The sequence below is a fragment of the Fringilla coelebs genome (assembly GCF_963513975.1).
Source record: "Fringilla coelebs genome assembly, chromosome: 2".
NCBI classification, from domain to species: Eukaryota; Metazoa; Chordata; class Aves; order Passeriformes; family Fringillidae; genus Fringilla; species Fringilla coelebs.
The window spans coordinates 27,089,697-27,105,464 of record NC_140029.1 but is presented as its reverse complement, the minus strand read 5'-3'; the positions used below and the strand labels follow the sequence as shown (position 1 = coordinate 27,105,464).

The following is a 15,768-nucleotide window of genomic DNA, read 5'->3' as shown; positions in this document are numbered from 1 at the left end:
TGGAACACATCTCAGAGGCAGAAAAGTGTTTGTTTGATGTGTGTTTTGGGGTGCATGTTTGTAATATAATCCCAGTGGCTTTCCTCTGGGTGGCTACACAATCCCCTGGGGTGGATAAGAGGGAGAAGAAGGGGCGAAAGCTCTCCTTGCAGTCCCCTCAAAAGAGACATTACTGGTGCTGCCAAACTGAGGGGGGTTGAAATTTTGCCTTGGAGGTGGAGGGTAAGGATGGAGTCCTATTTTGTCAAATTAATTCTCATAAAGAACAGGGAAGACTGCAGATGAGCTGATGACTTAAAAGCAAAGGAGATATGAAAATTATGATTATGGCTGCCAGCATGCAATGGCTCGTGAAATATGGTTGTTTATATGCCTGTTTGCATAACCATATATTTATTAAAAACAGAAGTGTTCAGTATTTTTAAAACATTAGCAAGTCCTATTGCTGTTCATTTTTTCTTTCTCAATATTATTTGCTGTTTTCACCTAGCAGTTTCACAAAAGGTTAATGTGGAGGATATGAGAATAGAAGCATACTTTTTAAACTGTAGGAAAATTCACCATATTTCATTCTTGTACATAATGACTGGGGTTTCTAGTGTTTTGGTTTGGTTTTATTTTTGTTTTTCTGTAAGATCTTATTGCAGTTTTATTACATTATAATCTTTTATGGAAGGATAAAGGGATTTGTTCCTTCATAGGAAAGCAAATTTTATAAGTTCAAGTAAAGCAGATATGGTCCAGAACACAAAGCTTTTGCAAGTTTAACCAGAAAGTATTTCATGTTGGTGAACTTCATTGAAATCCTGAATGTTATGAGCTTGCTGCTGAAATGACTTCAATTTTAACATAGATATATATTTTAGGAGAGAACTAGACTGACAGATTTTTAGAAGGGATGAACAAGAATTAAAAGAGCAAAAAAAGAAAAATATTAAAAACTCATATACCATGAAAGTTAGCTGTATTGTCTTGGCTGTTGTAACAACCAGTTCTTACTGCCCCCCTTTTCCTGTAATTAAAGCCATTTTTCTTTCCCCCTTCTGGCCTCTTCCTGGCCCCATGTTCCAGCAACAAGCAGCAAAAATGTGGGATTTTTTTGAAGGTAACTAGTAAGAAAAACAGGTAGACATGCTTTACTTCCTGTACTCAGGGGTCACAGGGGAGATCTTTCCTTTCTTTAAGTGTAGTAACTGCAATGCAAGCCCCGGTTTTCCTGATTCTGATGCACAGATCTATTTTTATCCAGTGTGTGAGTGTACCATGCATGCATATGTGCTGGTACATACACAGAGCTCAGTAACAGCCACTTCAGTAGTATCTGCTCTTTCCCACATTTCTCCTTCAATTAGACTTTGTCACATCTGTATTATTGTGAAATCTGTGCTTTCTTGTCACTGTTGCTGACATTTTGCTAATTAAAGGTTTCTTCTTGTTATCATTCTCTTTCTTTTCTTCTTTTATTTAGTGTAATGGCCAGAGTGTTTTTCTGCCAGACTAATCATACAAGCAGTTTCACTACTGTTTCATCATTCCTCTGGAGTACATCAGATGCGAACTCTTAGCCTGGGGAGACACAGGTAATCACAGACTCAGTCTTAATTTCCTACTTGCATAGTATATTTCTGCCATATCTCACTATTCATGGAGACTGAAGGAAGGACTGCAGATTCTCCTGACCAGTTGGTTGGCTCTAGGACTTCAGCAGCAAAAATACCTAGCTACTTTTGCTATCTTCCTGTGAGAGGTATCACTGCAAGGTCTGAATTTACCCTTCAGACAGGGAATAAGATGCAGAGGCTCTAACAAAGACTTCTTTGCTTCTCCACTCACTTTGCCAGCGCTAAATGTTTATTGGATCACCCTAGTCAGCACAGCTGTCATATCACACAGCATCTCGACATGGATAGTAGCTGCCTTTAGGGCTGGTACAGATATTATTAGTTAAAACTGTCTATGTATTCCTAGAATTCAATTACAATATCTCAGTCATCAAATCATAGTCTTGCTTTTTATAACAGTGATATTTCCTTAGATTTGTCTTAAATATGTTGTTCTTTCACATAAATATAGGTGGCAGCTTTGTGCTACCCTGGGGATAGAAGGTTCATATTTTGTTAGTTTCTTGCATAATGCAAAAGGAGATTAGAGAGCTTCTTATATTCTGTTTCCTCCCAAGAGAAAGCTATCATGTAGATCAAGAGAGGAAATGATTTCCTTGCTTGGCACAAATGAGTCACAGAAAATGACCTTCTTTGTAGTCTAATTTAGATTCAAGAATCCTCTGAAGAGCTGATAATATAAACCCATATGGCTTGGATGAAGAAAGTTGGGATAGACATTGTCACTAACAGACTCATCCACATCTTAAAAAGCAGTATTTCACTTTGCCTAGATTTTTTGATGAGCCTGCTGCAGCTGCATACCTCATGTTGCCTGCACATGCTATGTGTAATATGCACACACATGTGTGATGCTGCTGCTGAGGTTTCATTTCAGCAATGGAGAAATAAAAAGCAGCACACACTCTTTGGCTGTTTTTTATACTATGTTTAACATCTTTAAAAATACATATTCATGTGAATTTTGAAACACTGCTTGCATTTACATTATTGGACTGTATAACATCTGGAGACAAGTTTATTACAGAGGAAGCAACAAGCTTTCAGCTCTATGTCAAGAAAACAAGGTCTGACAGAAAAATAAACTAGCATACTGATACACAGAAGCACTGAAAAAGAGCTTCAGTAAAAAAGATCTGGTAGGAAACCAGAAGCATAGCTGGACAGCACAGAGCTGCAAGCAACCATTTGTAGATTTTCATGTGAGGAATATTAATTTATTCCATGGCAAAAACTCCAAAAGGTGCCAGCTTTTTTCCCTATTTTTTCTTTCTATACACTGTTTTTTAAAAATTTACTAATATTTTGTGTGTTTTGATGTTTTTAAATGTTGGTCTGTTCCAGTTGTTGCTAATTGATTCTGTAGGCATCTTGATAGTTTCTGTTATGCTAAAGTGTGGAAGTTGGTTGTGCTCCACTACATTTCATAGGAAAGGCTGGCTTTATGGTTAAATTTTGCCATAGGTTTCCTGGACATATCTGCGCTCTTGTCAAAGCTAGGCCATCCTGAAAAACAGCCTGGAAGTATAGCCATGGGCAGGTATGCATTCCTAAAGCTGCCCAGCATGCCACTGTGCCCTAACCACACCTTTGGACTGAGATGCTTTCTGATCAGGTTGCTTATGATGCTGGGTAAAGGATTTCCAAGTGTCATGGCTTATGGGCCTCTTGTTTTTCATAAAATACAAATGGGAGTCATGACAGTGTATTTTTTTTTTAGCCAACAAATGTGTTACACCACACACCCTTGTGAGACCAGCGTTAGCACAGGGTGAGCTTGCAAGCAACGCTTGAGGTTAGGGCGTGGGAGAAAATCAGCACCTTAGATTACAGGGTGAATTTATGCAGGGTGAAATGACATTAGATTTCAGAGAGTGGGCTTTGTCTGCACATCAAGGGGTGGAGAATTTACGTAGAGCTTGATTTTTCTGAACATACAAAGACTGTATTATAGGTAGGTATGTTCTTTCATTTTCTGGGCATAAAGGATATAGATAGAAATGCCATGACTATCTGGAAAGAACACAGTGGCAAATTGGGAAGGATAGTCTGTTCAGTATCTGCTGAGAACAGCTCTTACAGCAGCAAATGCTGGGAAGAGAATTGAAAAATTGATTTTTTAAAAAAATTACTATTTTGGGGTCAACTTTCGGCAGATAAGAAAAGCTTCCAACAGAGAAATGAGGCCAGCTGAAGTCCTTATGTAGCAAACACAGATGTAAAATATTTTATTAAAGGTGTCCCTAATATTTAGAGCATGGAAGCAGGTTTCTCCCTGATGCTGTTGAGGAAGATTTATAAAGATCCTAAGCACAGGATACCTTTGCTTATAGCTGAACATGATCCACTTGCTTATAGCTGTAATTCTTTGTTTGTGCCTGTGTACAGCATTGCTGCTTGCCATTTTTCTCCACTGAGATGGCCCAGTGCACTTGTATTTATTTTGTACCAATATGTTCAAGGAATGTGCATGTGTGGAGAAAGAGCAAAAGCAACACACTTCGTACATTCCTTTTTATATCTGAGCATGTACAGATTGTTAACCAGACATATATGCCCCAAAATTGTTTGTCACATCCAGCATCTGAGAGGCAACATCAGGTTAGCTGGTCTGAGGCAATGTCCTTCTTAAAATGTGAGCTCTCTGACCAGCGTTCTTGTAATTTCTGTTCAGACTGCTGCTTGTGTTGCTGGAAGTTAAGACAAAAAGAGGGGAATCAGAAGTATTGTGGTAATTGAAATTTGGGTTATGGTGCAGAAAATGCTAAAGGTTATTAGGGCAGGGAGCACTGAAGGTATCATGGGGGATGTGAAGGACCAGCAGGCAGAGGAGCTGAAGTGTTGCTGGGAGTGAGCTGGAGAGCATTATAGAAGAAAAGATGGCACACGGTGGAATGGGTAAAATGAGGTTGCAGAGGACATTGGGCATATTAGAGCGAGGAAGAAGGAATTACAGCATGGATGTTGGTAAACGGAAGCCTGTACTTTGTAAAATCTCTTTAGAGTCCTGTTCTGTAAAAGTATTTTTATCAAATTACATATGTCACTTGGCTAGGCAGACAAGGAAGGCACAGTAAGTCAGGCAGCTCCTTGAGATAACTCACTGCTTCCTTTTTTGGCTGTGAGCTTGCCAGTTTCCTTCAGCTAGGCCCATACCTGTGTGGGAAAACTCAGATGCCTCGGGCTTGCCTACAAGCTGACTTCCTCTGCTATTGTAGCTCCTTCTGTATTTCAATATCTCACCTTCTTTTTTTTTTTTTTGTAATAAAGGGTATTTATTATATGTTGCACCTTCTGTGATTCAAGCACTGATGGTTTGCTCAACTGTTTTCATCAGGCCTTCATGCACCTCTTTGGTATGGACTTCATACTGCATGTGACTGATTTGCCTTCTGACTTCTTGCTGCTCTTCATTACTAGCTTTTTAATATATGTATAGTTGTCCTCAGTGAGTTTGCCTTTCTATCACTCCTGAAATTAGAGCTAAAACAGGAAAGCATTTTTTTTTTTAATTGCAGGCTTGAGAAGGGGCATTTTGTTGTGTTTATCAGACATGTTGGACTGTGATGTGCCTGGGCTGTTCTGCATAGGGATGTTCCAAGCCTCTTTAGGAGGATTGTGAATGCACCAAAGGTAATTTGATTTTTCAGTTTTTGAAATAATGTAATCTGTAGACCTCCACTGAACCTTGTGCTCTGCTTTTGCCAGACCTTTAAGGAAGGCATATTTCAATTACTGACTTTATAAGACCCAAAGTTTGGCACTGAACACCGACACAGGTCCTATTTCTTGCTGTTTAATATGTAATCATGCAAGTCTGAAATCTGAATTCCCTGCTCTCCCCGTGCAATCAGGTAGAGCCAGCTTTGCCGCTGATCAAATGGAGCCAGGAAGACAGACTGGCCTGTTCCCAGCGCCCAAACGGGTTTGTTTATTTAATACGGGACTTCTTTTCCTCGCTAATGGATGGCTTTCAACCTGGGGCATCGCTAGAGCCCTCTTTTTACGGCTGTGTGGGAAAGAGGACTTACACATCCCTCGCTCCCTCTCTCTCGCCCTCCCTCTCTCTCGCCATGACGCCAACGGCTGGTCCGGGCGGGCACTGGAGCGGGGCCACGGCGTTAGTCAGCCCTTACCGCGCCGCGCTGCCCGCTGGGGGTCCCGGCCGGGCGCGGTGCGGCGGGGCCGGGCCGGGCTGCGGGGGGCGGCCGCGCTCCAGCTGTTGCCGCGCTCCGCGCTCCCCCGCGCGCTCCCCCCGCCCTGCCGGGCAGCGGGCCAATGAGCGCCGCGGCCGCCGCCCCGCCGGCCAATGAGGGGGCGGCGGCGGGGCGGGCGCTGCCAGCCCGCGGGGCGGGGGGGGAGGCGGGCGCTGCGCCGCGCTCCGCTGGGCTGCGCGGCCGCTCTGTCCGTCGCTCGCTCCAGCCTGGTCGCGGTCCGTCCCGAGCCGTCCGGCCGTCCTCGCTCCTGCCCGTCTGCCGGAGCATCTCGCCTGCCTCCTCCTGCCCGGTCCCCGCGCCTCCGCGGCGGCGGGGCTCCAGCTGAGCGCCAGGCGCAGCGGCGGCGGCAGCACCACCATGGCGGTGGAGGAAGAGGGGCTGCGGGTCTTCCAGAGCGTCAGGATTAAAATCGGTGAGCGCGCGGGACAGCGGGCAGGGAGCCCCCGCTGGGGCGGAAGGCGGCGAGGCGCCGAGCTCCCCTTCACGCTGCCCTGCGCTCTGCGTCCCGCCGGGGGAGCGCGGGGGGCGGCGGGGCGGGCGGTGCCCGCGGCCCGGGGGGGCTCCACGGGGCCGTGCGGGGCAGGCGGGCGGTCGGTGCCCGGGACGCGGTCGGTGCCGCGGGGACGGGCGGGCAGCGCCGTGCGTCCGGCAGGCGAACGGCGCCGGCAGCAGTCCGAGCGGTGCAGAGTATTCGGCGGATTTCGCGGGTTTTGGGGTTTTTTTCTGGTTTTGGTTTTTTTTTTTTTTTTTAGGGTGTTTTTTGTTTTTTTTTTTTTTTACTTTTTCATTTTTGTTGCTAAGCTGCGCTGTAAAAGTTTGAAGGCGTCCACCGAGTCTCAGCACTGCGTGTCACTGGCAAAGCTGGTGTGCAGCCGGCCCAAAAGCGGCTGTGTGCAGGAGCCGCTGTGTCAGCCCCTGCCCTCGGCGAGAGGGACAGGCAGGGGCTGCTGTCGCTTCCTCACGGCTTCCAACGACGGGCGCTTTTGGAGATTCGCTCTTCTTCTTGTGTTGAGCGAGATCCAAACCACATTATTAGAAAGTAAGCGACAGATGTCAGCGAGCGGATTAAACTCTCCCTGGTCGAGTTCTGAGTGTGCCGGTTGGGAGGGAAATCCCTCGTTTCCGTAAGACAATCGGTCCCACATGCCGAGCGAGCGGTTCTCCTCCCCGGGATGGGGCGCGGGGGCTGCGAGCTGCTGCAGGGGAAGTGGCGAAGTTCAGCGCCGGGCTCACAGCGGTGGGTACCGAGGGCGTGTGGCTTCCTAATAAAGCTCTTGAAAAAATATCCCTTTGCGTTTCCCTGCGTTCGGAAGCAAATTTGCAGCCTCCAATTGGCGTGTTGGATGAAACTGAAACGTGAGATTACGTAGGAAATCTCATTATTGGACAGTGGCGTTAGCATTTCAAAGAGACCATTGCTCGCATCGTTTCCTCGTTAATTGTCAACAGGTAGTTTAGTGATATCAGTTTTTAAGAGTTGAAATTTTATCATATAAACTAAAAACTACGTGTGTGTTTTATGTTCTCATATACATCCAGAAAAGAGATTCAGTAAGCCTACAGAGTATGGATGGAGACTTGCTCTCTGTCCCTTTTCAAAGAAGGGAGGGAAAATTAAAAAAGGTCTTTTTAATTAAAAGGGAGAAATCCGTACAGCACGCGAGTGATGATATTGCAAGTTGTTTCCATCTGGTGATTTCTAGTAAAAGGGCTAAGAACGCATCCTGTGTATAGGATTATGACTTATGGCTAAGCTGTTTGTGTTTAATTAGTTGGGGTTTCTTTGAGAAGAGAACAGTGATGATCTTACACCTGAATGATTGAAGTCACGAGAGTGTGGGAATTTCTTTGAACTGTCGAGGAGATCGAATACAATAACAGCTGCAAAAGTCTTGAGATGAATTTTATTATGTCGCGGACTAAAGTTAATCCTGCTGCTGACTTCAGCTGTCGGAGCGGAGCACTTGATTACTGCCGAACTGCAGCAAGGATCCCCGCTGTTTTTTAGGCTGGATAGCGAGAGGAAAAGCCGCGAGCATCCCGGTGCTTGGCTTGTGCCGTCGGAGCGGAAGGTGTTTCCCGGAGGATGTGGAGGACAATGCCCGGCGCTGCGCCGCCGTTCCGCCCCTGCCCGGCAGGGGGCGGAGCCGAGCGCTTCCGTCTGCCCGCGGCCGGGGGCGCGCACCGGCGGCCTGGCAGCCCCGCCGCTTTCTGCCCCTCTGTTCCAAAGTCACACTCCTCTCCGTAGCTGACTGTCTCTTGGGAAATTTTCACAAAAATAGGAAGTGGCGGGATTGCTTTGGTGGGTTGACGAAGTATTCCTAATCAGATTGGCCTCGTAAAGCAATCCTAATCTTATAGAATTTGTATACGGAGCTTGTAGGCTCCCTACAGCAAGTCCTGTGACTGGGTCTGAAGGGAGGTCACGGACTCACGGAGTTGTCAGGGTTGGGAGGGATCGCTGGATATCATCTACTGCAAACCCCCTGCCAAGGCAGGCTCACCTAGCATGGGTTATACAGCCAAGTGCCCAGGTGGTTTTTCTGTGTCTCTAGAGAGGGAGACTCCATGATGTTTCCGGACTATTATGTTCTAGTGCTCTGCCACCCTCAGTGTAAAGAAGTTCTTCATGTTGAGGTGGAATTTTATGGCTGTTTCTCCTCATCCTGTTGCTGGGCACCACTGAAAAGATGGTGAACATTGGAGGGACACTACTTTTTTCAGCTATTCCCAATAGTATATTTCTTTTAGCAGTTCCCATTCCATGGGTTTTTTGTAGTTTTCTCTCTCTTCTAGTGACAGGAGGCTTTAATCTTTCAGTGAGTGGGTTAAGAGAAAATTTGAGTGCAGAAGGGTAAGTCATTTTCCATGTTGATTTGCTTTGATTTATCATGCTGAGGAGATGGTCAGTTCTGCTCTTTGGGAGCTTGTTTCATAGCCAAGCTCTGTCTGATCTCCGACTTTCAGATATTCTGTGCTTGATCTGATAAGACATTTCCTTCTTTGTAGCACCTCTGCTGGCAAATCATGAATGGGGACGCTGATACATGAATAAAATGCATGAAATATAGGATTGATTCATTGAGGAATCAGTGCAAACAGAGTGGACACCCATGTTGGCATGCCTCTCTTAATGGGGAGGCAGATGCAGTTGGGAGGCTTCTAGATGTTTTGCACAGCCATGGCCTGGAGATGTTTGAATGTCCTAATACTGCTATGGCTGGCTTGTCCTGTATTTCCAAGAAGCTGCAGGTAAATAAAGGCATTTTCTTCTGCTTGTATAACTTGTTCTTTTGGGACTGATGGGCTGCATGGAATCAGCCATATTAAGCTAGGGGGGTTATTACATTTTGCATCTATTAAGTGCTTCCCTGTTCTGAGGAGTGTAGTTTCTAGTCATGCTTGGATTTAGCTTGAGCCATCTGTCTCCTCTTTTGAAAGTGTTGAAACAGTTAAGCTTTGTAGGAAGATGTGTGTTTGCTTCACTCAGTTGAACTGACAATGGTGTGGCACCTCCTAAAGATGCCTCATGGAGATGCTGAAGCTGGGGGGCAGCCGTGTGAACTGTCGATGTGGGTGCCAGTGTTAAGAGGAGTTGTTACTGTGCTACCTGTTGTCCAGTTTCTTTTGTGGTTAGTTGAATTGAAAGAAGTTAATGCCTGGCAATTCTGCCACGAATGCCATGAGCATTCTTCTCATGTTGCAAGAAAGTAATGTACAGTAGAAAGAAAAAAGTAATACTTGAGTTAATGAATGTGCTGTTCAGATGTCTAGTTGAAATTGATTTATTTTGGCTTCCCATAACTGAAACCACTGTGCTTATGTCTTTTTTTTCCTTAATTGAAAATTATTTTTACCGGAATCCCTTATACATAAACAAAACAATGTGTCATGTAAGACTAAACAAACACTTCCTATAAGATTGCCACTTTGAGGAAGTGTGCAGTGCTGATATTTCCATGAGTCAGTGGTTCAAAACCTGAAAGGAAACAACATAAGGCTCTATGGCTGATGATTGGCTGGAAAAACTACAAAGAATCCTTCTGCTTGACAACATGACTTTTGTTGTACTGTTAATATTTAATAAATATGTTGTACTTAATTGCTACTTTTTTTCTCCTTAAATGGCATCAACTATTAAACCTTCAGTTGAAAAAATAAAAGCTCATGTTTAGCGTTTCTGTTGTTGAAAGCTGTATGCTGGCTAGCAGAGAACCTGCTGCCAGATTTTACTTTGTGAAATTGTTTATACTTGAAAAATCTAAAGAAACAGCTCATTTGTGAATTTTCACTTTAGCAAGCTTTTCATGTCCCTAAAATCTAGTTCTGTTATACTTAGGTGCATTTGGCTCTGCTTTAAAATAGTATTTTTTCTAGCAGTAGTAGAGCTTGTTATAGTTCTGTCTGATAATTTGAAAGTAGTAATTGGGGCAGGTTGCACACTGAGAGTTTACTGGGGCTGTAATATAATGAGGAGGACCCTTTACTCATTGTACTTTTGAGCTGACAGATAATAACAATCCACTTTTTGAGCTGACAGAAAATGACAATCCACTTGTGCACCATGAGCGCTGGTTGCAATTTAAGACATTCATGAACTTCTAAATCTTTCTTTTATCATCTTTTAAAAGGGCCTTTTTGTGGTTACAAGGTGTTGAGGCCTCAGTCTAAAATGTGGGAATTCCAGCAGCATAAGCTATCCTTAGCAGTGTGAGCAGAAACATGAAGCAGTGGAATATTTGTGATAAAAGTTGGCTCCTACCTGATGTAGGTTGGTGCTTCACACACAGCTTACCCTGTTCTAAACTCACCCCATTTTCTAGGAACTGTAAGACCTTGTTTGTGTCCAGTTGACAAAATGAGGATGGTTGGTCTGTAGATATGCAATCTCTTTGCCTTTTATTCTTAGTGTGCCGCCTTTACTAATTATTGGAGAACTGTGTAGTTTAAGACACTGTGAAAGCAATGAAACTTGTGAAACTGAGAGTCTTGGGTGAAGTCAGGCAGAGTACTTACTTAAGTGCTAGTTTACTGGTGTTTAAGCAGGTCAGTTGCCAAGAGAAGGTATTTACGGGGCTTCCACCATTAAACTTGGTATAGAGTAAATGTTTGAGAGATGTCTCTGTGTTTCCCAGGCTAAGAAGAAATTTATCTTGCCCCTGACAAATTTAAGGTCTCCCTAACTCTATTAATACTAAGGTTGATCAGGGAAATCCATTTTGTCTTGGGAAGATGTCCCTTTTAATGTTGTCTGCTGGGATTTAGTGCCTTAAGTGGTTACTTGTAGAAGTAATTACGACTAAATATGTTCATTGCATAATACTGTAAAAGGATTTATTCCCTTTTAAATGGGGCACAAGGTTGTGGAATAGATATTTTTAGAAAGAGAGAATTTTTCCCAGGTACTTTCCTCTCTCTCTCTCACTATATATATATATATATATATATTTATATATATATATGTATTTATAGAAAACAAATGGAAAATTATTTAGGAAGTGTGAAATGTTTCTTATAAAGATAACAATGTTTTTTTTTCGGTGTTTTCTAAGTTAGAGGACCAAGAAGAAAATAAAGGAAAAAAAGCTATTTGCATCTCACCCTGAATATATTCAAGACTTCTCAAGATCTTTTCTTCACATTAAAAAGTTAACAAGTACAGCTTAAACTGATGTTGCATAAATGAAATAAAGTGGCAACTTAACATTCTTATTGATTGACTGTAGCAATGCTCATTAAGGCTTGAGTCTCACAGGCCATGGAAGATGCAGAATAAATTATGCAGATTTGTCACTGCTGGTTCAGTATTTGACATTGCTAGATTTGGTGGTGGCTGTGTTCTGACCAGCTTGTGTTCAGTGTGCTGAATGGAAAAGGTCTGGGTCCAATGCTGTTGCTAGAGGCAGAGTGCCCTGGCTGTTTATGGACTGTCAAGAACAGCCATGGCTGGAGTAGGACTGTATTTTCTGCAAGTGGGAGGAGGAAACAGAGGTAGCAGTGGAAAATGCTGCAGTGAATGTAGTTTTGAAGAAATAGATGCTGCTTGTGTTTGGGGCTGCCAGCCTGATACCAAACTCCATAGCATTCCATCCATAGCCTTACTTTCTCTTAAGTAGAGAAGGATTCATATATGAGTGGAAGCCCATGTGTTTTGGTTTTAGAGTGTGTAGAGGTAAATTCACAGGAGTGAATGTGTTAAACAGACATGCTCAGGGCCTCTGATGTCAACAAGCAAACTTGTTAGTTTTTTTTGGTCTTCTTCTGGAGGTGGTACATTCAAAAGAACTGTTATTTAATCTGTCTCATGAGAAGTATTTTCTTGTCTCTTCATGGAAGTGATTGTCTGGTGGTCAGAGTACCAAATGCTCTTACATAAGGACATACAAGTGCTGGATATCTTTCTCAGTTTTCCAGAAAATGCTTTTGAAAACTTCATTGCCTTGAATTAATCTTCAGACTGATGAATGTTTTTTGTGTTTTGGTTGTTTTTTTTTTTTTTTTTTTTTTACTATTTCACTATCATTGGTTAAAACCAGATCTTTAGTTCTGAAATTGCTGGGTTAGTTAGATGCCAATATTACCTTCTCTCACTCTGTTTTTATGTGTCAGTTCTGCCTGATGCTGTTCTTTATGTATTGCATATTGCTTCCATTCTGTTTGATCGCTGCAGTCCAAAGCATGAAATCATGATATGCTCACCCAAATTAATACCTTGGTGCTGTTGGGAAGGCAGGTCTTGTCTTTCCCCTTCCCTACTCATGTTGCTCCCAGCCATGAAGTGCTCTTTGCACACCTGTTGTTGTCTGAAAGCAGAATCAAAGAATGCAACTTAATTTTCTTTTCAGATTTAGTTTTCTTCCATTTCAGTGAGCTGTGCGCTCCAGTGGTTGTCAGAGGTGTTTCTGGACGAGTGTCCAAGAGCTTGACTGGGAGTGTGTGTGTCTGGGAAATTGGAGGGGACAGCAGGTTCATCCCTGGGTACTGGCAGCATCATGACACTGCCTGACTCCTTTTGTGCTCTTCAGTTCACTCCCTTTCCTTACTATAGGTTTTCTTGATGGTGCTGTATTTGTTAGCTGCCAGTACACACCAGCTTGGTCAGCTGCTCTGGAGAATAAATGTTAAAACTCCAGAGAGAATGGGAAGAAGATTATCTGACAAACTGATGTATCTGTATCTCTGACCTTCTGCTTGAGAACTACGTGAATCTCACACTCACTTCAGGAGCCTTAGCTGTTTATGAAAGTTTAGGTATTTTAGTTGGTATGAATTAATGGTCACACGTGCTGCCCCATTTCTCCATCACACACTTGTCTTTTAAAGCTGAGGCACCTAGTGTTGATTATCATATTTATGCTTAGCAGAGCTTTCCCCTTTCTCTGCATCAAAGCAAGATTTCTACCTATGCAGTTATGTTGTCAAGCTCTCTGTTATCGTATGAAGTCATTTGTTGCACTGATGCTCCCATTTAAGGAAGAGCTCATGTAAACACTGGACAATGTTGCCTACACCAAGATTAGAAAATACATTTGAAAAACCTCATCAAAAATACCTTTGATAGTATTAATCAGGTTAAAATTCCCTCTATCCTTTCTCACTGACTGATCTCCATTACACGAGTGTAAATTAGGAATAATTCTGTTAAAGCCAGTAATTGCACTTCTGTGAGAGTCGAATTAAGTCTTTGAGTATCTCATGTAGCAATTTTTTTTTTCTTGGAGGAGGTGGAGGAGGGGAAAGGATGAGGTAAAATCCACTTTGGGTTGTTAAGGAGTACTTAACACTTCTCATGTTGTTACAATGCACTTTGGAAAGGGATGTGTTTGGAGAATAAATCTTACAGCTAGCTCTTGAGAGAGCCAGAAGCCTAGAATAAAATCAGAGGCTTGTAGACTTGGCTGCATACTGTAAAAGGTGTAAATATCAGACAGTTGCATTGCTCATATTGATCTTACCAACATGCATTCAGCCAAATATGTCAAAGGAAAATTAATGTGTGTGTGCTGGTAGACCATAATGCTTCTGAAGAGCAAGTCACCTAAGGCTTATATTAATAGTCAAAACATACATTAGTAAGTCTTAATGCTGTGCTTTTAAACTTTCTAGTACTCCAGGTTTATGTATTTTGTGGTTACACCAAGGAAAAGCTCAATCTTGGAGTTAATAACAGGTTATATTTTATTAAACTGAAAAGCTGATGTGGGCTTGCCCATTCTAACCTTTTGATTTCACTGACATTTGCTAAACCTTATGAAATGTCTGTTCATTAGCAGTGTCTGATTTCTTTAGTATAGTGGATTGGTGACTGAATTTAGGACCCAAATAAAGGCTTTGTTTTGGAGTAAAAACAAAGCAAATCTAACTTCCTTCCTCTCCCATCCTAACCTCTACCAGGGGGAAAGGAAGTTCCCTGAAACTTCACATGTTGTTTTCCTCCTATAGAAGACTTTCTGGGTGAAAGTTTTGCAAAATGAGATGTGAAGCTTCAAAACTACAGGGAACTGGAATATTTTCCCCCTCTTTTCCTTTCTCAAATTTTAATGGATCATTGCCAACTGTAAAACACTTCATATATTCAGTGGAAAGTTTGAGGTCTTTGAGGATTGTTTGGATTTTTTTTCCCCTTCTGCCTGAAAGGGGGAAAAATATAGTGTATCTGTATTTTTGAATTCTCTTGAGGGAAGAACACAAATGTTGAAGGCTTTTGAGGCTTCTCATTAATGTTTCTGCTGTTCAGTTTTCATTCCAGACTTCTGAAGTATTATAATTTTTTTCTGCTTTGCTAGAGACTTGTGCATTTGTGTGTTATTACCTCTCAGGGAGCAGTGGGGAAAAACGAAGGTCCCTTTGTTAGCCCAACAACTGAATCTTGCTCTTTGTTCCCTGTTGCTGAGGTGTGTAGCTGTGACTGCATGGCCACTGACTGAGATGGATTAGGGTGATGTGATGGTAAGAGGGATTCGCTTACTTCAGAGTGACTGGTAGGTTTGAACAGCTAGCATTTGGTGCAATGTTTAATTTGCATAAATATGAATGTACTTTTACACACTGCTAGTAGGTGGATGAATATTGGATGAAGTGTCTCAATTCTTCCATGTGCAACAAATGAATGAAAAGTCTCAAAGCTGGGAAGAACAACTGTTTTTGTGATGAGGGGAGGAGGGGGACACATGTCTGTGTTCCATAAGGTGCATGCTTCATGCTTAAGCTTTCTTTTCATATGTTGCAATGACTTTGGAAGGAAGTATATTTGTCTCTGTCTCTAAACTTGTTACTAAGAGATTTCAAAATCCTTTTAGAAGAAGTTTGCATTGAAAGCCCTGAGTTCGTATTTCAAAAAAAGGAAGATGAAACATTGGAGATGTTGTTACACAAGGAGCAGAAGGATGTTTGAACTTGTGAAGGAGTTTTATTTCCTGGATTTTTAATCTGGAGTGTGAATTTTTTTTTATTTATAGATGTAGGAATAAAAATTTAAGTGACGGATAACTTGTTTTATAGCAATTTGCAAATTTAAATTCCATTCAGTTCCAGTTGCATGGAGGGCATGTAGTATAAATCAACTTTACTGTTTTTAAAATTTTCCTTGCTTTTGAGTTTCATTCAGCTTTAATATTCCAATTATTGGAAAATGGACTACTTGAAATACTTTATTTACAGTTGTGCTTCTGTTATGACTGTTTATACAGATTTCTTGTGTTTAAAAACAGCAACACAAAAAACCAGATGAACTGGTGGCTGTTTTAAACTCCTTAAAAATGGAAGGGAAGAAGTTTATTGCTGTTTCCAATTCCTTCTAAAAATATTTCTGTTTACAAATTGTTTACAGCTACTTACTTCTGTTCAAGAACTCTAGAAGAAAACAGTTAGTGGTAGCTTTTTACAAGGCTGGAGTTGATTCTTGCTTGTATTTCCCAGCTGGTGTTAAG

General features: G+C 42.4%; 1 protein-coding gene across 2 annotated transcripts in view; it reads left to right on the top strand.

Annotated features, from left to right (window-relative positions):
- The first annotated feature begins 6,067 nt into the window (after positions 1–6,067).
- Positions 6,068–15,768, top strand: part of RASA3 (RAS p21 protein activator 3) — a 129,503-nt gene continuing 119,802 nt past the window's right edge. For both annotated transcript variants that reach the window (XR_014617004.1, XM_084226348.1), the window contains exon 1: positions 6,068–6,251. Coding sequence is in view for 1 of the 2 variants with exons in the window: in XM_084226348.1 (XP_084082474.1) it covers positions 6,197–6,251 (55 nt within the window). In the remaining variant the exon portion in view is untranslated. The remainder of the gene's footprint in view (positions 6,252–15,768) is intronic.